This window comes from Sminthopsis crassicaudata, chromosome 4 (genome assembly GCF_048593235.1).
Source record: "Sminthopsis crassicaudata isolate SCR6 chromosome 4, ASM4859323v1, whole genome shotgun sequence".
Lineage (NCBI taxonomy): Eukaryota > Metazoa > Chordata > Mammalia > Dasyuromorphia > Dasyuridae > Sminthopsis > Sminthopsis crassicaudata.
Window position 1 is genome coordinate 472,287,233 of NC_133620.1, and position 25,361 is coordinate 472,312,593.

At 38.2% G+C, this 25,361-nt stretch overlaps 1 protein-coding gene across 2 annotated transcripts in view; it reads left to right on the forward strand.

Moving 5' to 3' along the window:
* The window catches only part of DRC11 (dynein regulatory complex subunit 11), a 199,755-nt gene that overhangs the window by 96,319 nt on the left and 78,075 nt on the right, over positions 1–25,361 (forward strand). For both annotated transcript variants that reach the window (XM_074264416.1, XM_074264415.1), the window contains exons 8-9: positions 14,412–14,537; positions 21,813–21,891. In XM_074264416.1, the coding sequence (XP_074120517.1) occupies positions 14,412–14,537; positions 21,813–21,891 (205 nt within the window). The remainder of the gene's footprint in view (positions 1–14,411; positions 14,538–21,812; positions 21,892–25,361) is intronic.

Here is a 25,361-nt window from a genome sequence, read left to right on the forward strand (position 1 = left end):
TCCCCTAAAATAACTCTCCCCCAGAAGTTTTCTTATGTGAAAGACTATCACTGGGCAAAATGACACACTTTGGGAGAGACAACTTTCTGGCACCCTTGGATTGGAAAAAGCAATAAACGTCAGGAAGCAAAATTAGAGCTCTGGAATCAAGAACTGAGTTTACATGAACTGATGCTAAGTGAAGTGAGTAGAACCAGGAGGACATTGTACACAGCAACAAGATGATTAAGTGATGATCAATTTTGATGGAAGTGGCTCTTTTCTTTTTTTTCTGAATTCTTTTTTTTTAATTGAAAACAAAGTTACTTTATTATAAAATTTTTGACAGTATATATGCATGAGTAATTTTTTTTATAACATTATCCCTTGTAATCATTTTTCCAAATTATCCCCTCCCTCCCTCTACTCCCTCTCCTAGATGACAGGAAATCCCATACATTTTACATGTGTTACAGTATAACCTAGATACAATCTATGTGTGTAAATACCATTTTCTTGTTGCACATTAAGTATTAGATTCCAAAGGTATAAGTAACCTGGGTAGATAGACAGTAGTGTTAACAGTTTACATTCACTTCCCAGTGTTCCTTCTCTGGGTGTAGTTGTTTCTGTCCATCATTGAGCAACTGGAAGTGAGTTGGATCTTCTTTATGTTGGAGATATGGAAGTGGCTCTTTTCAACAGTGAGGTGATCCAGGCCAGTTCTAATGATCTTGTGATGAAGAGAGCCATGTGCATCCAGAGAGAGGATTGTGGGGACTGAGTGTGGATCACAACATGGCATTCTCACTCTGACTGTTGTTTGCTTGAATTTTATTTTCTTTCTCATTTTTTCCCTTTTTGAAGTGATTTTCTTGTGCAAAAGATAATTGTGGAAATATGTGTAGAAGAATTGTATGCACCTATATTGGATTACTTGCGTCTAGGGGAGGGGATAGAGGAAAGGGAGGAAGAAAAAAAAAATGGACACAAGATTTTGCAAGGGTGAATGTTGAAAATTATCTATGAATAGGTTTTGAAAATAAGAAGCTTTAAAAAAGAAACACAAAAAAGTTAAAAACAAGAACTGTGTTTAAATCTTGCCTCTGACAACATATTACCTGTGTGACCTTGGACAAATCATATTTGGACTTGGTCCCTTCATTTGTCAAATAAGGAAGTTTGACCAAATGGTTTCTGAGATCCCTTCTAGCTCCTGATCTGGGATCCTAAGGGTCCCAAGCAGAGGCACTGGGAGGTTATGAAATAATTTACAAGGTCGTATTAATATTCATAAGATTATCTTGCTAGAAATTTTTTCTCAAGTATTACAAACTGACACCTGCTGTTTTGTTAAAATGTTTTAAACTCTAAAAGAGTTGGTCTGTGCACAAATGCTAATGGAGATTGGGATCCTGGTAGAACCCACCTAGTAAGAAGGAAGGATGGAAATGCCCTCCAGGCTCCACTTGCTATAAACTCTGGAAAGAATCTCTGGGATATCTATGATCACTGATAGTCCTTAGAATTGCCATTTATAATAATGGGATTAACATTCCCGCTGTGCACACAGATTGTTTCATTTAATATGTGATATTGCTGGTTGCCTGATAGATTGCCTGTTATTTTCAAATTTACCTTCATTACTTCATGATTCAAGATGGGAGGTAGCAGTGTAAAATGCCCCCTCCACAAATTAATTGAGTCAACCCAACTTAGTATCAGCCATCAAAAGCTAGTTTCCATTTGTAAGAAGATGATGTGTTTTCCCCTTTTAATTTCCTAACATCAATCACTAGCCATTTTCTAAGGGCCTACTCTGTGCTAGGTGCTGTCCTGGGTCCTGAAATGCAAATACCTCCTGCTCTTAATTAATAGTACAGCATAGCCCCAAGCCAATTGTGAAGAAAAAGACTTTTTTGTTCTTGTCTCTGCTCCTTTCTTTTCCTTCTTTCCTCCCTCCTTACAAAGACTCCTTCCTTCTGTTCCCTTCTCAGCCCCCATAGCTGAGCACCCAGCACCCTCCTTTTCTCTTCACCATTTGTCAAATCCTCCCCCAGAAAACCAAGTCCATCCTTGAGATTAAGCAATCCTTTCATACTTCAATGTGAATTTTAGCTGTAAATACTCCTGAGTGAGCAAGGAGAGACAGAGTTCAGAGAGGATTTGTGTCTCCTGTGCACTGTTCAGAAAAAGCATCTTCTCTATGGTGTTGAGTACCAGAGGCTGAGAATCTTCGCTGTTGTACATTTGGCTTGACTTTGCAAAAAATAAATACCTACAACTCCCTGGATGGGGGAGTTTCTAACATTAAAATACATTTATGAAGCAGCAGCAGCATAGCACAGGAGCTAGAGAATTATCTTTGCAGGTAGGGAAACCTAGATTCAAATCCAATCTCTGAGACATCCTGCTTGTGATACCCAAAACAAATCATGTAACCTTTATTTCCTGTGGCAACCCTAATAATATAAAGGTTTAACATAGGTGCCCTTCAGCATTGATAGGAGGTAAGACTTCTTTAACATTTCTTTAGATTACTTTATACTAATCACAGATCCGGTTCAAAGAAGAATTATAACTTTTGTCATCCCAGCCACTGGAAAATGAATATTGAATTTGGGGAGCACATAATGGTCTAATTTTCCTGGAATTGAAAATATTTGAGAAGAGCCCAGGAAAAGTCCACCAGAGTGAGATGGAGGAAGCTTTTAAATGACAGACTGAAGATGTTATTCTTCATCTTTGAGATAATAGGGAGCCATTTAAGATGTGTGAGCAGGGAAGTGATGTGGTCAGTTCAGATCTGTGCTTTCAGAAGGTTATTCTGTGAAGGATTGATTAAAGGCCAGAGCAGAATCTGGGAGGCCAATTAGGAGGCCATATCAATAGTCCAAGCCTGAGGTAATGAGGGCCTGAACTCTGATGGTGGTCTGATTGGAGAGAAAGGTCTAGAGATCTAAGGGGCATTGTTGGAGCAGAATTGACAGACCTTAGTCACTAATTGGATGTTGGGGTGGGAGAAGGAGGTCAAAGGTGATGGCAGGGCTCCCTTCCTAGGGGGCCAAGTCTTCATTTTGTATTACATTAGCTTCCTTTTCGTTTCGGTCACCCTTAATCTCCAGAGTCTCTTAAGGGATAAGCATGAGTTTATTTTCCCATTGGTAATAGGCCAGATGATTTCAGCCCAGACACAGAGGCTTGTCCAGAAAGCAGAGGCTAACAACATAGATTGAAATGAGAGACTTAGAGCAAGCTGCATGGGAAATTTGTGAAGTGTGAGGGGCAGGGATGCCTGATGGTGTAATGATAGAAAGAAGGGGTGTATGCTTACTCCCAGGATCTTCTTGTTCCCTTTTTCCCTCTCTTGCTTTCCCCAACTTCAGACCTTCTGTCTATCCTTCCTCTTCCATTCTTTACTTTACTTTCCTGCTACTCGGGCTGGAGAGAAGCCCGAGGACAGGACTGGGGGCCAAGAGAAGAGAGAGACCATAAGTCTAATCTGGAAGGAACCTTAAAAGATCTTTGAGAACCATCCCCTTCATTGATAAATATGAGAAAACAGACTCAAACAAGGTGACACAGCCAGTAGTGTCTTCTGAATTCCAGTTCCACAGTACCACAATACCTCTCCCAGAAATGAGGGACTAAAGCAGCTTCCCACTGAATTACAAGATATCTTAGAAGGAAAAACACCTGTCAGGATGTCCAAATCAGAAAAGCAGCCTTTAGTCCTGTCCACATACTATCATGCTTTCCGAAAATATCTTTACCAGCTAGAAACCATTATTTGAGTCACCAGCTTTCAGGCCCCATAATTATGCACTTTAAGCTATTTTTTACAGTGGTGGTGATGGATTTATGCTAATCTCATTCACAATCTCTCACCCATTATCCTTGTGCCCAGTGAATGGAACACATTTGCAAGACAGCTGGTCAGAGTTAGGGGTGTAGTCTGTAGCTGAGGAAGGAAGCAATATCTCTTGGTAATTGATTGAATGTATGGAATATAGGAAATGAAAGAGAGGGAAAAATAAAAAATGACTCAGAGGTTTTAAGCTTGGGTGATTTGGATAATGGTGTTGCCATTGATGAAAATAAGAGTGTTATGAAGGAAAATCTGCTTTGGGGAAAGATTAGCTCAATTTTGGAAGTGTTGAACCTGATGTGATCATTGATATCCAAAAGGCCATTCACATGGGACATGCAATAGAGTGGAAAAACTCTGCATGTGGAGTCAAGAAATGTGGATTCTTGTACAAGGATACGTGACATCTGGCTGGTCTCAACTTCCCTGGATCCTCTGTACAATGGATTCTTGTACAAAGATACATGACATCTGACTGGCCTCAACTTCCCTGGATCATCTGTACAATGGGCCAATTGAGTTCAAAGAAAGAACTAAGTCAGATTGTCTCTTAAGTTCTCTTTCAGTGATAAAATTTGGAGAGGTCCAGTCAGTCTGCATATAATATTCTACATAATAAGCTTTTCCTGAGCATGAGACTGTAAGAGCTTAGATGATAGGCTTAAGCTAGAGAAAGAGGTTAGAGTCATCACATGGAGGGGATAATAAGGACAGGAAGAAGGAACAGCTCATCAAGGGAAATAACATCTAAAAGAGTTTAGAAAATGACTCTTGGTGGAACAAGGAGGGGGAGGCAGCCAAGAAGAAGACTTCCAGCAAAGTCACTTAAACCAAAAGATTAAACATTTGGTCCTAAATGTCAACATTATTTTTAGTCCATTCTCAGTTCAGCCCCTTCTCAGAGTCCCCAGGCATCCAGATGTAGCTCTTTGAACAAGCACCTCACTTGTTAGCCAGGCAAAGAACTCCCAGAGAAAGGAGGAAATTATAGATCAAAATTCCAAATAACCTGGCTGCCAAAAATTCCCATGATTCTTTCACGAACATAAATGTGACTCTCAATGGCTGAGAAAGTCTTCCCTTAATCAACTCTGTATGTTGATGCATACAACAATTTATATCTAGATCATCTTTCTCCAGCTTGAAGCTAGAATCTGCTTTGTTTCTGTTTTTTGGCTCCACTTTGTCCCAGGGCCTGGCGCAAAGCAAGGGCTAAATAAAGGTTCATTGTTGATTAATCTATGGCCCAGTTCAACATTTTAAAGAGCCTGTTATGTATAGGGACATCAATCCCTGCCTTCAGGAAGCTCACATTCTAACAGGGAAAAGATAGGGGAACAAGTATTTCTAGAAAGCTTATGTTTTGCCATACACAATAATGCTAAATCTTTTCTTGATTGCCATCTCACATTATTCTCCCATCTTGTCCTTGTGAAGTTAATTTTTTGCACTTTTATTAACTCTTTTTCTCAAAGATAGCTAAGGTCTCTCTTGCTTTTTCTTTATCATATACTAAGTAAATGCTCATCAATTAATTTATTGATTACTCTTAATTATCAACTTCCTATTGACCAATTGTGTTCTATACTTTATAGAATAAAGAATAAAACAATGAGAAATTAACAGAGAAATAAAATTAGAACAGCTCTCTCCCTTCTTTAATCTTTCTGGTACGTTGTCTTTCACCACAGCTTCAGTTCAGCTGGAGCTTTGGGCCTCCTGACATGTCTCATCAAACATTGCTGAGTTTCTGTATTTATCTCTGTGACCTGCTCTGGATTCTATCCACTCTACATGTTTCTCTTAAAACTATTCATTAATGAATTCCCTATTCATCCACAGTATCTCATGCAAGTTCACTTGTTTCTACTCCTTGGAATTACTCCTCTTTGGGGTCTTCAGAATTTCATTCTTGAGAGTTTCTTAGTTCGCCTTGACTGACTCTTCTGCATAATTATAACTGTAGGATTTTCCCTTTCTTATCACAAAATCCTTTACTAGATATACATATAGATATTCCCTAAATCCAGGGGCCATATCAAATGAATCTTGGCTTTCTTCTTTTCCACCATAGTTCTAAAATGAAATGATCATTTCTCCACAAAATTCACATAATTTCTACCAAACAACTAATTCCTTATTATGAGCTTCAGATGCATGATGGTTTTTTTCCCCTTTATTAGATCATAGATAGAGAACTGAAAGGTATTTTGGAAGCCATTCCCTCCAATAAGCTCATTTTACAGATGAGGAAACTGAGGCACAGACAAATTAAAGGATTTTCCCAGAAGCATTAAGTGACAGGGACAGAATTCAGATTCAGGTCATCTGGTTCCAAATCCAGCAAGTCACACCTTCTCTCCCTTATTGATTTCTTCTTCAAGGTAGAACAATGAATGGTAGTACAATGATGTGGTCTGAGAAGGTATGGGTGGAAGTCACAGGATGTCACTTGCCTTCAGAGCCATCTGGACACAGAGCACCCAGGCACAGGAAATTTGAAGAATAAAAGACAATTCGATTCTAATGAAATTGTCGGCTTCCTTGCTTTTTAGCCCAACCAGGTTCAAATGCTCATCCCTCATAAAAGTCAAAGTACAGAGAAATTCTGCTCACTTCATCCATTTAATTGCCTTTGCTCAGCTGCTCTCCTTATCCCACTCTTACCAATAGCAAGATGTTCATAAAATGATCGTTTGATGAATTTCTGCCTCTATTGGTGGGCCAATGTTAGAAGTAATATCAGCTATGATAGAATTCCAGCACAAAACCATTTTCATCCCAATAATTTCCCATTATGTTTGCTGGGTTTATCCTTCTAGCTCATAGATATACAGATTGCCTAGAATATCATTTCTTCGAGGCTTAAGTTTGCTTTGTTTTTGCTCTATATGTGTCTGGCACATAATCAGGCTTTAATCACTTTATCCATTAATTGATTGATGACAAATATATTCCTTGGTTATTCAATAGAGAACATTGCCTAGAAAAAGAAATCGTGTTCCTTTGCAACAACAACAACAACATTCGGTTCTGCACATATATATTGTACCTAAGATATAGTATAAGATATTTAATATGGATGGGAATGCCTGCCATCTAGGGGAGGGGGTGGAGGGAAGGAGGGGAAAAATTTGGAACAGAAGGGAGTGCAAGGGATAATGTTTAAAAAAAAAAATTACCTATACATATGTACTGTCAAAGAAAATGTTATAATTATAAAAATTAATTTAAAAAAAGGAAAAAAAAAAGAAATAGTGTGATATTGAAGAAAAAAGGCATTGTAGCAATGGATGGACAGTTGAAAGACCACATTAATAATGTTGGTCAAATGACCAGCTCCCCTCAGATGCCAGGGAATATAGCCCAGGACCCGACCCCTCAGAACTCCATGGTTTAATATTAGAAATTGATGTGATTTTATCTATCAAAATGACAATGAAGATGTATTTTTCCATCAGCCTTATCTTTCCTCTATAATTCAGCCAGCTAAATCACTGTATTACATCCAGCTTTTCCCATCTCCTCTCAGATCTTGTCATCTTTTCTACTGGTCATTAGGACCATCTGATCCTTTCCAACTTCCCTAAAGATAAACCTTTCTCTGTGTGTTGTTACCTGCTCCAAGTGGAATATGAGCACCTAGAAAGCAGGGAGAGGTTTTCTGAATGTATCCCAACTCTTAAACACTGCCTGGAACATAATAAATTATTAATAAATACAGCGATTCACTGAAATAGTCATGGACTTTGAGTCAGACGACCTAGATTCAAGTCTATGAAGAAATAACTTGCCTGGTCCTCAGTTTTCTTCCCTTTGAAGTGGGTATAATAGACATCATCTGCCAGAACAGGATACTCAGGGAGAATTTTGTAAACTATAAAGTCCTGAATAAGCATAAATTATTATTATTATTATTAATCCATGTAGTTATGTTTTGACTTCCCTTCTCATTATTATCTCCACATATGTTTAGGGAATTCTCTTAATATTCTCCTTTTGTGAGTTTTTTTTTTTTCCCATGGAAGGCAAAACTCCAAGGCCAACCTAATTCTTTTTTGTGTCCTATAAAGGGCTTTGTAGTGCTATGTGAGTAACTTTCTCTTTCAATAAAACTTGCGGACAAATAGAGAAAAAAAAAGAATTGTTTACCCACTTTTCTTAAGGTAAGAAAAGTTTGTTTGAAAGCATCACCATACTTTTTTTTCCCTTTGTTTCTTTTATGTGGTTTTATTTACTTATTTTTTTGGGGGGGGAGGGGGTTAGTGCTCAGATTTAGATGTCATTGAAACAGTCACATGATTGGGAAAGGCTCCACAACTCTTTCCAAATGAGGTAGACTAATAGCACAGGGCCTTTCAACTTCATTAACCTTTCAACAAGTCTCTGTAATTTTATCCAAGTTGTTCAGGTATATTTGTTTTTAAGCAAAAGCCAACAGACCTCCAATGTGTCCTCCAAGTATTTCCAGAGTCATTTTTTGATAATTAGGCTTATGCCCACTAGAAGCACTCTCCTGATTTCCAACAACAGGCATTTTTGACTGTTTGCAGAGCTCACAGCAGGGGATGGAGGTCAGAGTGCTGGCTGATCCAATGTTCTAGCATCCTTGCCTGGGTCTGTCATGGCACCTGGGGCTAAGCTGATTTCAGTAGCTCCGTCACTGTCTGGAATGAAACGGCCCAGTTGGGACCCTAAAAGTGATTTGAAACTCCAGTCAATCTGTTCATCTCTCCCGGAAAATGACCTGCTCCACTGATTATCACCACAAGATATGACGGAATGGTGCTTGGGATTTAAATTACCATATTTAATTAAATATAAAATACTGAAATGCTTGGGGAAATTCACTAATGAGATTTCAGGAACTGTAATATATAACCATCTTTTTTCCCTTCTTTCTCATAGCAGATTTCTTTTATACCATCAAAGTATTTTTTTTTTTGGCAAATACATATCTTGCTTTATGAGAAAGTGTACATTTTAAATAATTTATCATTTGAAATATATTTCCCCTATAATTTAACTTAACTCTGTTCTGTCTATATAAAACATGGGAGTCAATAAGCAAATCCAATTGGCTGTTTGGAAACCATGTAGCATTTATGGGGGAATCGGGAAAAGACCTGTTTATTCAAGTCTTTCCAACATGGTCAGCAAAGATGTAGGAAGTGGCCCACAGTGCATTTTGACAGTTATTAAAATCTGGACATCAACCCCAGCCTGTGTGAGGATAAAGAAGGTAACAGGGCTCAGAATACTCAGATTTTATCTCCATTTTTTCTCAGCAGGACAAGACCAAGAGATGAGTGATTAAAGTGAAATCTAAATATATGCTATTATATTACCTGAGATTGGCTGTATGTCCTTTGCAGTTCAGATGAAGAGGTCACCATGCTATAGAAAAAAATGAATAGAACCACAGTCTTTTAGTTGTTCTCTTCCAGGCCTCTGGGGGCTTGTTAGCTAACTCTCTCCCCCGAATCTTCTTGTCAATTACATTAAAAGGATGGTCTTAGGAAATTCCAATCAGATTGTTTAAAACCTTTCCCCCCCTATTTCTTATTAGAAGATCTATTTCTCATATAGCAAAAGTCATTAAAAATTTTCTTAACAAAATGAGAATCTGATTATCAACTACTCTTTTCTTTATTCTGAAGTAAAGTAGTGGGTCATGGTATGGGTATCTTAAGCAAAAACACTCTTGCACATTATTTGCTTTTAAAAACTATTATTCTCTCACTGCCTGCATAGAAGGCTTTCATTTTAACCTTGACCAAATTTGTTGACCCCAAACCAAAATAGCTACTTTATGCCTTCTCATTAATGATCTAAGACCATTACTGGCTCTCCCATTTGGAGTTTGTTTATACCCTCTGATTATCTCATTTGAGCTATCTCATTAATGACCTCAGACCCCTTTGACCTTCATTCTGCCTTAGCCCCTGTGGTCAGCCAGTAATTACCTGCTAATGACTGGCCTTTTCCCTAAATAATTTACTATCCATATTTCTGAAGTCTAAGGGGCATGTTCCACAATTTGCAGGATTTTTATCTTTGATTCACCTAAGCACTACGATAACATGATCACTTTCCCAACACACACTCCCAACCAAAGCCCCATTATTTCAATTTAACTAATTAGTTCTCCTACAGCATATAGGCCACACTCATTCTGGGAATGTCACATTACTTAAGTTAAATGTAGGGTATTTTGGATCATCAAAGTTATCTCCATTTGGCTCAAGGCCCCATCCTAAAACAAACTAAGAAAGTCTCTCAAGTTAAACTCGGGTCTAGGTGTCCAGTGGCCATAACTCAAGTAACACAATACTGAGTTGATGAAGAAAAACAAAGTGCGTAACAGAAAGATCCAAAGAATAGAAAATATTCATTCCTTCATCCCCATGGCAGGCTATAAGTAAAGTTGATACTTGAAGAAAGAATTAAAAGGGAATAGTCTGACTTTCCAATAACACCCTGAAAATTTTAAGTAATTGAGTTGGAAGGGGCCTCAGGAGCCAATGAAACCAACTCTCTCCTTTTACAGATAACAAAAATGAGTCCCATACATAGAGATTAAGGGACTTAAAAATAGTAAAAGCAAGTGCTCTTGGATAGGTTGAGTGAATATAATAAAGATGGCAATACTACCTAAACTAATCTAATTATTTAGTACTATACCATTCAAACTCCCAAGAAACTATTTTACTGACCTAGAAAAAAATAACAACACAATTCATCTGGAAGAACAAAAGGTCAAAATTTTCAAGAGAATTAATGAAAAAAAATTAAAAAAGGAAATGGTGGCCTAGCTGTATCAGACCTAAAATTATATTATAAAGCAGTGGTAATCAAAGCCATTTGGAACTGGCTAAGAAATAGATTAGCTGATCAGTGGAATAGGTTAGGTTCACAGAACAAAATAGTCAAAGACTATCATAATCTAGTGTTTGACAAACCCAAAGACCCCAGATTTTGGGATAAGAATAAACTATTTGACAAAAACTGCTGGGAAAATTGGAAACTAGTACGGGCGAAACTTTGACCCAAGTAACCATATACCATATACCAAGAGAAGGTCAAAATGGGCTCATGATCTAGACATAAAGAATGATATTATAAACAAATTAGAAAAGCATAGGATAGTTTACCTCTCATATCTGTGTAGGAGGAAGGAATTTGTGACCAAAGAAGAACTAGAGATTATTATTGATCACAAAATAAATTATTTTGATTATATTAAGTTAAAAATTTTTTTGTACAAACAAAACTAATGCAGTCAAGATTAGAAGGAAAGCAATAAACTGGGAAAACATTTTTACATTCAAATGCTCAGAGACAGACCTTATTGACTCAAATCTATAGGAATTCAAGCTATTCTCCAAATGGTCAAAGGATATGAACAGACAATTGTCAGATGAAGAAATTGAAACTATTTGTAGTCACATGAAAAGGTGTTCCAAATCACTATTGATCAGAGAAATGCAAATTAAGGCAACTCTGAGATACTATTACACACCTCTCAGATTGGCTAAGATGACAGGAAAAGAGAATGACGAATGTTGGAGGGAATGTGGGCAAAGTGGGACACTGATACATTGTTGGTGGAGTTGTGAACAGATCCAACCATTCTGAAGAGCAATTTGGAACTATGCTCAAAAAGTTATCAAACTGTGCATACCCTTTGACACAGCAGTGCTACTACTGGGATTATATCTCAAAGAGATCTTAAAGGTTTCAGGGAAAGGGACCCACATGTGCCAAAACATGTGTGGCAGCCCTTTTTGTAGTTGCAAGAAACTGGAAACTGAATAGATGCCCATCTGTTGGAGAATGTATGAATAAATTGTGGCATATGAATGTAATGGAATATTATTGTTCTGTAAGAAATGACCAGCAGGATGATTTCAGAAAGGCCTGGAGAGACTTACAGCAACTGATGCTAAGTGAAATGAACAGAACCAGGAGATCATTACACAAGGCAACAACAAAATTATACGATGATCAATTCTGATGGACGTGGCTCTCTTCAACAATGAGATGATTCAAACCAGTTCTAACTATTCAGTGATGAAGAAAGCCATCTTACGTCCAGAGAGAGGACTGTGGGAATTGAGTGTGGACCACAACATAGCATCTTCACTTTTTCAGTTGATGTTTGCTTGCATTTTGTTTTCTTTTTCAGTTTTTTCCCTTCTTTACCCAATTTTTCTTATGCAGCAAAATACTGTATAAATATCTATATATAGATATTGGATTTAACACATATTTTAATAAATTTAACATGTATTAGACTACCTGCCATCTAGGGGAGGGAGTGGAGGAAAGGAGGAAAAATTTAGAACTGAAAGTTTTGCAAAGGTCAATGCTGAAAAATTACTCATGCATATGTTTTGTAAATAAAAAAGCTTTAATAAAAATTAAAAATTAAAAAATTAAAAATAAATGAAAATAGTAAAAGCACTCTTTCCATTGTACTGTCCTGTAGTAGAGCATAAATCTACTACATACATGATTGAAAGATGTACAAAATACAATATCCCCCTTTGTTTATTTTTTAAAAGTCATTTGATTTGGGAGAATTGAACTCTAGTTCACATCTCCCTGTGAGTCCTACCTCAGAAATTCAGCTAACATGCTGAGGGGGAGCTTAGTCTGAAACTGGGGATATTATGTGAATACCAGTGGATCACATGCATTGTCCATCGGGTATCCCATCCTTTCAGTAGGACTGACCCTTCCTTCCCATCCTCTTCCCCCACCTCCAGTCCTATGTGTGTCCAGTGATATTTTTTTGCACCATTTCTCTCAGGCAATTATTGACCAGGAACACTCTATAGCTTGTGTGTTTCCTACCTTGGGTTATATGCTTTTCTAATCTTGCTTTGATGCTATGCCTATTTCCTAGTGTAGCTTCTGGTGAATATTTTCCCCTTCTAACCTTCCCTACTCCCACCTCCCCAACCTTGTCATTTTCTATTTAGAACTTTTAAAGTTCCCAAAACTTGATAACCTTTGTTTTTAGATGCTTTTAATTTATGAATCTATTCTCACTTATTCACCCATCCTTTGTGGGATAGTGGAAAGAGGGGTGAGTTTGGAAGCAAAGTATCTGGGTTCCTATTCCAGATAAGCCACTTATTATCTGGCTTAAGTCATAAAATTCAATGCAGTGAAGACTTATTAAGACATTGTGCTAACATATATTGTATCTAAGTTATATTATAACACATGTAAAATGTATGGGATTGCCTGTCATCGGGGGGAGGGAGTGGAGGGAAGGGGGATAATTTGGAAAAATGAATACAAGGGATAATGTTATAAAAAATTGCTCATGCATATATACTGTGGAAAAAAAATTCTAAATAATAATAATAAAAAAAAGACATTGTGCTAACTACTGGGTATACTATCTCTAGACCTCAATCTTCTCTTCTGTAAAAAGAAAAGATTGGATTAGTTGACCTTTAAGACCCATCCCAGCTCTGGATATAAAATCTTTTCTTTAGCTTCTATGTTCTATAAGGAATCTATAAAATTTTTGACACCAGGTGAAGATTTCTCGGAGACTGTAGGGCAGAAAAGTTTTCAAACCCTTTGTAATAATATTGAATTCTGGGGATTATAGAAGGAAGCCCAAGAGTACAAGAGGTTAAAGTTCTGTTTCTAAGTCTGAGAGATACATGAGCTGAAGGTATGAGAGGAAATGATGAATGGTTAAGGTCCTGGTAAAGGAGCTTGAGGTCATGGAGTCCAGGACAAGAGAAAGACTATTGACTAAGAATTTGAAATTGTTAGGGGGAAGAGTGGAGTGTAGGAATTCATATCGGAGGAGAAATGAAGGATTCGGAGCATTCCCTGTGAGGAATATTCCAAGGAGAGGAGAAGAGTTGGAATTGCTGTATCTTCTCTAGGGAGCCAGAGGCTCAGAGTGGAACTGACCCAGAAGGACGTCATCAGGGCAAAAAGGTGGCAAGGACAGAGGGCTAGGTCAAGGCAAGGTATAGAAGCAAGGGAAGCCAGAGTAGAGAAGAAGCAGAATTAGGAAGGGAAAAGGGATTGGTAATGGAGTCTTGGGGGTTCAATAAGGTGAGGGATCAGGTGAGACATGGGCCCAGGAGAACTAGATATGGAAGAGCAAGGAGGGTTAAGATAAGAGTTAGTACATCAGAGTTCAGGATTCTGGAGGGACTGTGAGACACGGAGGTCTAAACTGTGACCATGGAGGTCTGTGGCTAAATTGAAATGGGGGTAGCAGCAGATTCTGGAGAGAGGGCAGTGTCTGCCCTCAAGGCACTTAGAGTCTACCGGGGAGGTCCCATACTATAAGCAAGCAAACAAAAGAAGAACCCTTAAAAACACCTGAGGGGGAAAAAATACCTTCTCTTGAAAGGGGAGACCCGGGAGGATTAAATTCTGAATAGAGGTTAAAGCCTCCGGTGGATCAGGAAAAGCATTTGTTTTACCAAAACAAAAACAAACCAATCCCCTCTCCTAAGACTCTCATCCCAATTCAAATCTCCTAGGACTCTAATAATATACATTTTCTTTTTTTAAACAGGTAATCCAGGACATTTTAGTCAGGGAAGTAGAAGAAGAAAATCAAAAGAAGGCCAAAAAGGAGGCAAAGGAAAAAAAGGAAAAAAAGAAAAAAAAAGAAAAGGAAGAAAAAAGGGAAACGAAAAAGGTAAAAGAAATAGAAAAAAAAATTCAGCGCCACCCACTCCCATGTTGTTCGTTTTACTTGGTAGAATCTCTTTTCTTGATTAGTGAATCCACCAATACAGACACTTGGAATGTCAGTCATCCTTTTTTCTTAGGGTGGGGGAAAAAAATCAATCACCTGGGATCTGCCCTGATTTTTGTTTGTTTTTGATGTTGATCTTTCATTGGAAGCCGCAGTTTTCCAATCTACTAAACCTGAGTGGAGGAAAAGAAGGAAAGAAGGAAACCAATCACTCCTGGGATTTCCTTAAAGGAGGAGCAGAAAGTTCTGATCCCAAATAACGTGTTGAGATACATCTTCAAAATGGAGCCAGGTTCTTTCTTCAGCAGCTTTTAGGGTTAGGGATGAAAATACTCCATTTGTCCCTCCAGGCATGGGGCAGCTAGGTGGCGCAGTGGAGAGAGCACCAGCCTTGAATTCAGGAGGACCCGAGTTCAAATCTGGTCTCAGACATTTCACACTTCCTAGCTGTGTGACCCTGGGCAAGTCACTTAACCCCAGCCTCAAAAAAAAAAAAAAAAAAAAAAATTAAGAATCTGTCACTCCAGGAGTGACCACAAGATTAAATAAGTGATTAGGGGATGGTTTTTAATCCCGAAAATGTTAATCATTGGTCCCTCCTTTTGTAAAGCTTCCTTTTCCCACCATGTTCTGGTTGTATGATTAGAATGGGAGAAATATCTCCTCTCTGAGCTCATGGGGGGAAAAACTGCTGCCGAATTTATCACAACATAAAAGTCAGAAAGATAAAACCCCTTTTTTTGTTGTTCAGTCTTCTCAGCTGGGACCTCATTTGGAGTTTTCTTGCCATTTCCTTTCCCAGTTCATTTTTATACATCAGGAACTAAGGCAAGCAGAGTGAAAAGCATTTGCTCAGGGTCATCCAGCTAGGAAGTGTCTGAAAGTGGATTTGAACTCAAAAACATGAGTTTTCCTGACTATAAGTTTGGCCTTTGTGTTCAAGCATAAAAAAAAAAAAAAAATAGAATCCCAGTAAGGAAATACCAATTACAAATCCCCATATGGCAAGATGGCATCCGAGTAAGAGGGAAATAACTTATTTACATATTGAAATTGTGTGGGACGGGGTGCTAGATCCCTATTACCCAAATTAATTACTCCACATATAAACAGAAAGCATTTATCTGGTCCTTGCAAGAAGAGGTCCAAGCTCATCAACCGTACAGTCCAGCATGTGGCACATGGCAGAAACAGAATAGAAAATAAAGAAGAAAAAACACAGATATACCCCCTCCTGTTGGTTTTTAAATTTATTGGCTGGACTGAAAAGGAAGTAACCATTGACCAATGGTCAATAATCCTTTCTATTGATCTAAGTCAGGTTACTTCCTGAAGCTTAGACCTAGGGTTTGACCTTTTCAGCCCTCCAGTCTCTGGGAAATCTTCACCTGGTCCCATTCAAAAATCTTATAGATTCCTCATAGAACATAAAAGCCAAGGAGAAGACAGATCCATAATCCTATATTTTAATTAATATCTTAAAAGTTGAATAAAGGAAGGAAATGTGCTTCTTACTCTCAAGGAATATACACTGTGCTGGAAAGACCCAAATGTGCTGGTACCAGAAAAATAAAGTCAAAAGAAAATCCGGAAGTCAGGAAAATCTTCCCAGAGGAGTTAGCCCCTGAGGAGAGTGGGGTTAGCCTTTACTGGCATTAAGCCTGGAAGGAAACAAAGGCTGGGAGGATTGGAAGAAGAGAAAGTGAATTCCAGGCTGGAGGAATAAAAGCCCCTTGAGGGCAGGGAGAGGACTTCTTAGTATTCCCAGTGCTTGGGACTGGCACATAGCAAGGGGCTTAATAAGTGCTTGTGGTTGAGTTAGGATAAACCAAATATTCAGAATTCAAGTGAGTTTTGAGAGAGGAGAGGCTGGTTGGCCACATTCTAGCTGACTAATTGGCCTGAGTCGGAGAGTTTGTCCGGATCCAAACTCCCTTTCTCAATTCAGATTGTGTCAGCCCTAAAAAGACTAAATAATCCCAACTCCCCTTCCAGCACTAAAACCTTCTGGTTTTATGCTGTATATTTTTAAAGCATGTTGAAGTTGATTGTGGACAACTGTATTATTTAAGAAGCTTAAAAGCCCTTGGAATTGCTTGCTGGAAACTGCCCCATAAATCTCAGGGCTTGGGATGACTTCCTCAAATTCATCATTGTATTGCTGTCAGCGATAACAAAATGTTAAATGTTCTCATTTCTCATTATCCACATTTTTCTTGCTGTTTCCTGCCTTGGATTATTGATATGGATAAAGAGGCAGAGTGGTTCCATCTTGGCTGGGGCAGAGCCTAACCTGGATCTTGATCCATCACACATCCCTGGGTGCTGAAGCCCTGGAAAGCTCTCAGTGCAGCAGTGGAATCAGCCTGTGGTTCATTCTACCCAACTTCTGAGAACTGAAATGAATTTCACAGAATCCTGGAAACTCAAGACTTGGAGGGAGTTTTTGGGGGCTGTGCAGACCAGCCCACACCTGAACAAGAATCCCCTCTGCTGCAGGCCTGCCTGGGGGGAGAAAGGGCTTTCAAAATCTATTTGAATAGCTCCAGTGAGGGGAAATCCTTTCCCTTCCCTTGATTTGAGAAGTGCTTCTATCCAGCTCAGCTCTGCCCTTGGAGCTGAACATAAGGAATGCAATCCTCCCTTTTCTACATAACAGCCATTCCCATACTTGATGGCGCCCTTCGTGACTCCCCTGATTTTTCTCTTCTAGGCAAACCATCCCTGGTTCCAATAAATGTCTTCATGAGACATTTATTTTCTCTGTCTTGAGACTTTTCAGCACCTACCTTGCAGGATTACTAAGGATAAAATGAGATAATATTTTGGAAATCACTTTCAAATTTTAAACTGTTATATAAGTGTTAGCTACTGTTGTTCTTATTGTCTTGGATGCCTACCTCTTAATACTCCCCAGCCCGTTAATGTTCCTTTTGAAATCCAGAACATACTACAGAAGTGGCCATACTCTATCACTGACTCCCTGTGACCTTCCATTTTTCAGCTCAATAGCTCTCTGGCTATCTTTCCTCCTTTTATACTCATGAGCTTGATTTTTTGAGCCTTAGTGTAAGACTTTACATTTATCCTGGTTATATGTCATCAGATTTAGTTCAATCTGATGTTCTAGCTCGTCAAGAAATTTGGAGCTTCTGATTCCATCATCTAATATATTGATTATCTTCTTTCATTTTTTATAACTCAGATTTAATAGGCAGATCACACATGATTTGACTTCTTAGGATCAAAATGTCAGATTAATAGAACCTTGGGCAGCTCCCTGAAGAGCATTCCCAGAGATTTTTTTTTTTTTTGCCAAAAATAAAAGGATTAACAAGTACCCTAATGGGTCCTGACACACTGAACACTGCCCATAACTCCCTTTCTTCTCAAGAGACTTTTAAAAATGTTTTACTCACATCCAGAGCAACAGAGTTGAATTTTGGATGTTTTCAGTTTCCTTTTCAAATCTAAATGACATTTCTGAGCAAAAGGAATCTGAGAAGATCCACTGGAATCCCTGTCATTAAAGGAAAGGAAATGAGTCTAGTGTGTTCTGACTAGGATGAAATCCTGCAGGCTCTTTTTGATATCCTTTCACAAGAAATCAATCACTCAGTCAACAAGTACTTACTTATTAAGTATCTGCCATGGGGGAAACAGCCATGCTAACAACCTGTCTTTCAGCACCCTCCATCCCCTTATTTCTCAGAGGCTCTGGTATGACAAGATCTAGTGAGATTCTTAGAATCTCAGCTGAGAGCTCTCCTTAGCAAGGCTGCTCCAAAGCCTTGAATGATGAACCACATGGGACCATGTTGGAAACCCATCGCATTGAGGAGAGTGGGTGCTTCTAGAGTCACTCACAAGAAGTGTTTTTAAGTCACCTTATTGTCAATCATGGGGAGTTTGTAGATTGGACTAGGAAATAAGAGGAGACAATTTAACTTCTCAAATAAACATTATATGATGCTTTCCTTAGCCTTCATCCTACATACACACACTCACCTGGAATTATTCTAAAGGAACATGTAGTATAGGGGATAGAGTCATGGCCTTGAACTACTTGTCTCTGAAAATTCAGAGCATCACCAGATTTTCAGACTGGAAGAGCTCAAGGTCACCCGTGTTGACAAACAGCAGAGACACGATTCAGATCTCAATTTTTCTAACTTAATCAAGCACTTTCCCCCACTACATCACAATGGGGCTGGCGGCATTAAAAACAGGTACCTCACTGAAGCCTGCCCATGCCATGGATGATAGAGTTTGTCTTGTGTTTGGGGGCCACGGTGGTATTTTGGAGCCCAGAAAGTAAAAAATGCAAAAGAGAAGAAGATGTGGTCAAAGAGACACTGAGAAAATCACTTAAACACTGCCTGCCTCCGTTTCTTCAACTGAATAATTAACAACAGGGGAATACTGATAATATCTGCCCTCCCAGAGTTAATGTAAGGATCAAAGCAGAACATATTAAAAATACTTAGCCTAGTGCCCAGCACATAGTAAGGACTTCATATGTGTTCTTCTTCCCTTCTCCTAGAACACTAGGCTCAGAGTCAAGAAAACTCCATTCATGGTTCATTCTTGAGTTCTGTCAAAAGCTTGAGTGCCTCCTATGTGGTAACTCATGGGGATATTTTATCCCCACTCTTGAGGGGCTCATAGTCTAATGGGATGGGGAGGGCAACATGCAAACAGCTCCATATGAGCAAGATTTCAATGAGTAAACTGGAAATCATTACAAGAGGAAACCACCAGCATAAAGGGAAACTGGAAGGGCTTCCTGTAGCAGGTGGAAATTTCACCAAACAGCTCACTTTAGAATTCTGTGCTTCCGTTTCCTCATCTCTCATGATAGAGTCTCTGCAGTCCCAGCTCCAACCAGGATCTGATTAATGAATTAAATGGCACAAACCCAAAGATAGTCAGGAATGAGACAGAGCAGACGTTTCAAATTCAATTCCACTTTAATTACATGCCCAATGCTATTTAAATTATGCACTTTAAAATGCCTGTAAATTTGGGGAAGTTTGCATCTATGGGGGAAGGGGAGAGGTTCTAGTTCTACTTTCACTTTTCATGGGAAATAACAAACCTCTAGCTTTGATTTTTTTTCCCCCTTCTCTCGGGCTTGGCTTTTTGGTAAAGATCGAAAGTGTTACAGAGTGGGAATATCCCCTTCCCTGAAAGTTGCTGAAGGATGCTGCTGTTGACATTGGGATTTGAATAAAAGCAGGTAGAAGCCAAGCTCCGGGATGCTCCATCAGGGGAGGCAGCAGCTGCAGTCTTGACACATACCTACCTGCTCATTTAAAACTCCCCCAACACATGTCCCTTAACAGCTGACTAATAGGACATTTATTTTTAATTTTATTTTTTTATTCATTTTTCCAAATTATCCCCTCCCTCCCTCCACTCCCTCCCCCCGATGGCAGGTAATCCCATACATTTTACATGTGTTACAGTATAACCTAGATACAATATATGTGTGTAAATACCATTTTCTTGTTGCACATTAATTAGCTTCCGAAGGTAAAAGTAACCTGGGTAGATAGACAGTAGTGCTAACAGTTTACATTCACTTCCCAGTGTTCCTTCTCTGGGTGTAGCTACCTCTGTCCATCATTGATCAACTGGAAGTGAGTTGGATCTTCTTTATGTTGAAGATTTCCACTTCCATCAGAATACATCCTCATATAGTATTGTTGTAGAAGTGTACAGTGATCTTCTGGTTCTGCTCATTTCACTCAGCATCAGTTGATTTAAGTCTCTCCAAGCCTCTCTGTATTCCTCCTGCTGGTCATTTCTTACAGAGCAATAATATTCCATAACCTTCAGATACCACAATTTACCCAACCATTCTCCAATCGATGGACATCCATTCAACTTCCAGTTTCTAGCTACAACAAAAAGAGCTGCCACAAACATTTTGGCACATACAGGTCCCTTTCCACTCTTTAGTATTTCTTTGGGATATAAGCCCAATAACAGCAATGCTGGGTCAAAGGGTATGCACAGTTTGACAACTTTTTGGGCATAGTTCCAAATTGCTCTCCAGAATGGCTGGATTCTTTCACAACTCCACCAACAATGTATCAGTGTAGGATATTTATTTTTGAAGAAATAAAAAGTTCCATGAGAACTGCCCTTCATTTTTGTCCCTGCATAAGCCACAGAGGAAATTGGACTAAGGGTGATTTTTTTTCCTGGAGTGTGCCAAACCATTTGACCTATCTGAGTTTCAATGGGACAAATATAATGGCCAGAGCAATGTGACTATTTTCAAATGCATTTAAGTGCATATAATGATAGTAGATTCAAACACATGTTTTAATTAAGCAATTTGCTGCACATAAATCCTATGCTATCTGAGACATCACTGAAATCAGCTTCAGCAACTCAACATAAATGTGGCTCCCAATGAGATGGAAGCATCATAAGGTATTCAGTGTTCACAGTAACCAGGAGTCCCAAGATGCAGGTGTCTGTTGTATTTGACCCCTAGCTGCCACCCAGGCTAGGACACCATTTCAATTCAACAAATTTCTGAATTGCCTGCTGTGAGGCACGTACTATGTTAGGTCCCAGGGGAAACACAAAGCTTAGTTGGGAAGTGGTCTTTCAGGATGGAATTCCCTCCCTATGTCGTCTCCACGGTCATTTTCAAATATTGTTCCTCCTTCCCTCCCTTGAGATGTAAGTTCCTCGAAGAGAAGAACTGCTTTGTATGTTTTAATTTTTGAATAATAATAATAATAATAACAACAATAATAACAAACTTGACCTGATTGGACGTTGTCTGGCAACATGAAATAGTGAAAGCCCCAGAGAAAGGGCTCAAAGCCTCAGGAAAGATCCTTTAGAGCAGAGCTTCTTAATTTTGTGTCTTGTATCCTCTTTGAGAATAGTCTAGTACAGCCCATGAACCCCTTCTCAGAGTCATGATTTTAAATTAATAAAATAACATCCACATGATAACAAAGAAAATAATTGTGAATGAAATACAATGAATACATTTTTTTTTAAAGCTCAAAGACTTCAGCGTGAAAACTCCTGCTTCAGGGTGGGTTTGTGGACTAGGGGGGAAGGGTGGATATTGATTTATATGAGATTTTAATGGGCCTACAGAACCACTGGAGGCCTCCAACATTTTCCTCTTCATTGCAACAGATCAACACTTCCTCCCACTAAGGAATGCCCTCTTCTTTGCAGATTGAAGAAGACGAAAGATGGAAAATGACCCCCAGTCTCTTCGTCCCAACCATAGAAGAAGGAAACAATAAATACAAAGGTCAATACAAATAAGGAAATAGGCATTCTGATTGCACTGTTACTCCTTTCATTGATCTCTGTTAGCATAAAACCAATGTTAGAAAGTAATTTTTGAATTCAGAGCATGGTATTTGTTATCCAAATAATTTAGGAACCCAGAATGCCTATCATAGCTGAGATAAATGCTTCCTAGTCATTCAAAAAAAGTTTAACATACTTTTAATCTTAAGGAACAACAAAACTAGTTTGATATTTGTTTTTTAACTACCTTAAATTGAAAATCAATTTCTACATATTAGTAGTTATTCTATCTTTGACTCCTTCTACATTTTCCATTCACACCTGATTTCGTGGAGGCATTTTTCCTTCTATGTAGTTGTTGTCAGTTTATATACTTCTTATATATCGATTCTATTTTCTTTGCTTCTCATTACTTCCTAAGTCTAAGTTTTTTTTTTTTCCCTATTTGTTGTATTTATCATTTAAATTGCATTGTGATAGTACATTGGTAATGCCATAGGCCAAGCATGGGACATGTAGATTATTTCCAGACATTTGTATTTTTAAATGATGTTTTTATATCTGTCTTTCAACATACAGATATTTTCCTTTGTAGTAATGCTTTTAGTGACATATTCCTAATAATAGAAGCATTGGAGTAAAAGGTAAGTACGATTATTTTTGTGAACTCTGTTTTGTGCTGCCAGATCACTCTTCAAATGACTGTAATTCCACTAACAATGTATGTGTTCCTAGTTTGCTACAAATTATCCAGCATTTTTTGTCACATTTAACATTTTTGTCCATATGACCAGTATGAAGTTATACCTTAGAGTTGTCTTAATTTTCAATTTTCTGATTGAGATTGAACATTTCCCAATATGATGACAGAAGGTCTCCAGGGTAGTATTTCTATTCTATTATTGGATCTTTCTGTGTAACAATTTTATGAGCAAACTTCATTAAGTTCTAGGTGAATTGCTCATTAGATTTGCAGATAACACAAAAGTGGGAGATACTAAATATTGTAATGGTTAGCCCAGAAGAGAGTCAGAATCCAAGAGGATTTTGACATACCAGAGCATTGGAATGAATTCAACAAGATGAAATGCAGTAGGAATCAATGAAATCTTTAATTAGTTAAAAATAATAACCTCAAGTATAATACAGAGAAGGCATAATTAAACACCCACTCTTCTGAAAAAAAAAATCAACAGGTTTTGTAGTCTTCATGTTTACTAAGAGTCAACAGTTGCTAGTGTGATCTTGGACTGCTAAAGAGCCTTTCATCCTCCAAGATTAAAGAGGGGATGGACCCTATCCTCCTCTGCCCTCATCAGTCTTGTGCTCATTTTCTGAGCATCATGGTTTTGGAAAGACATTGACAAACTGAGAAGGTCCAGAGGAAGGTCACTAGGGTGAAGGAGGACCTTGAGCCCAGGACATAAGAGAACCAATTGATGGAACCTGGCATGGTTCAACTGGACTAAAAAGGACTCATTGTTGGCTCAATATGTTGGCTCCACACACGTTTATGGGATTGTTGTGTGCAGGAGAGATAGGATTTGTTCTATTTGTCTCCAGAAGTTAGAACTATGAGCAATGATTAGAAACTGGAAAGATACTAATTTAGACTAAATGTGGAAAAATCTTCAAAACAACTGAATTTTCCCAAAGTCACAAGGTGATGGGTTCTAGCTCCCTGAAGGTCTTCGGATGTGAAGCATATGTGTTGGACAAAAGCGCTGATGAAATCTCAGTTCAATTGTCTTTCATTTTCCAAGAAAATGATGCTTATCTTTTGTGAATATTCTCTGCTCGTATCCATTGATCTTTATAGATAAAATGGTTAGAGTGTTAGGATAAGAGTCTGCCAGTATGAAACTTAATAGTTGTGTGACTCCAAGTACATCACTTTACCCTTTGGATAAATCCTTAACACTTAGCTCTAAAGTCATGACAAACTCACTGCTCATTTTATCCAAAGCCGTGGAAGTTGTTGGAAAAGTTAACTTAAGTTTTATCGTTAAGTTCTCATCCAATTAATTTATTGCAAATATTTTCCCAACCTGTTATTTTTCTTTTTATCTTTACTGTGTTTTGGACAAATTTGTATCTAATTGAACCTATATACTAATATTTAATGCAATCATATTTGACTCCCACAGACTACGTAAATACATTATTCCATTTTCTTCTTAATTTTTCTCTTTAAATGTTTTGTTGCATGAGCTAGTTGGATTTTTGAAAAAAAAATCACTATTATTAGTATATAATAAGTTTTATGAGTTTAATTTATATACTGAAATTTTGCTGAATTTATTCATTGTTGTTGGTAATTCGAAAGAATATTTTTTATTGTATTTAAGAAACTCTTATTTCTCTAGTTTTTTGTGTTTTTGTCATGAATTGATAGGGTAGCTTGCCAAAGGCCTTTTTGCATTAACTAATCTAATAATACTTGGTGACCATAAATATTTTAATGGATTCATGTTGAAATCCCTTTTACTGATGCAAACAATAGCTTTTTAGTGCTTTCCATGTCATGGGATTCTAGTCCAATGCTTTTCTTTCAGTTTTTTTTTTTTTTTAATATTTGTGGCTCACAGTGCAGCACTTAAGACTTTCAAGGGAATGGAAAGTTCTGTCTGGGGCATGCCTTTAGAGAGGTATTCTTCATGTCCTGCTCCAAGATGGGAGGATTAATTAACACCATGATGGAATCCATAATGATTAGAATATTGGGCTGAATCTTAACACAACAAAACTTAGTAGGAATAAAGGGAAATGTATTAAATCATCATGAATTTAATTAAATTAAAAAGGCTCATATTTGGGTTCAAAAAACTCAACCTCACAAGTTCAGAATGATGAAGGCTTGCTAAGTTAAATCTATATAGAGTATTGTGGCCAGTCATGAGCACCACATTTTAAGGAGGACAATAATAAACCAGGTAAATGTTTCTATCAATGTCAATCAATTTGAAGCTAAAAGAGATTGTGACCCTATGTCCTAGAGCTAAGTAAATGTCTGTGGGAGGATTTGAAGTTGGGTCTTCCTGACTTAAGCCCAAGGTTCTAGCCATTACTCTACCTAACTGCCTTTAGTAGAAGAAATTATGGCATCTGAATGAATTCATAGGAAGTTGGAAGCACAAAAGTAGACCTTGGACTGAAAGAAAATTGAAGGCTTCAGAGTGCCATGGTAAGCAGGGCAGACCTGGATCCAAGGCTTGCTTCCTTGGACCTCAGTTTCCCAACTGTAAAATTAGGGGGTTGGACTAGATAGCTCTAAAACTACAGTCCTAAGACTTGAGGTAGAGATAATGGTGGTTCTTAATTGACCAGGTGATCTGTTCCCTTTTTACCTTTGCACTCCCTCTCTGATGGTCTGATTGTACCAAGATTTTTAACCCTGAAATGATGGCAGGTCCCCATAATCTCCTATTCTCTGCCCTTTTCCTCCAGCAGTAACACTCCTAGAGAATC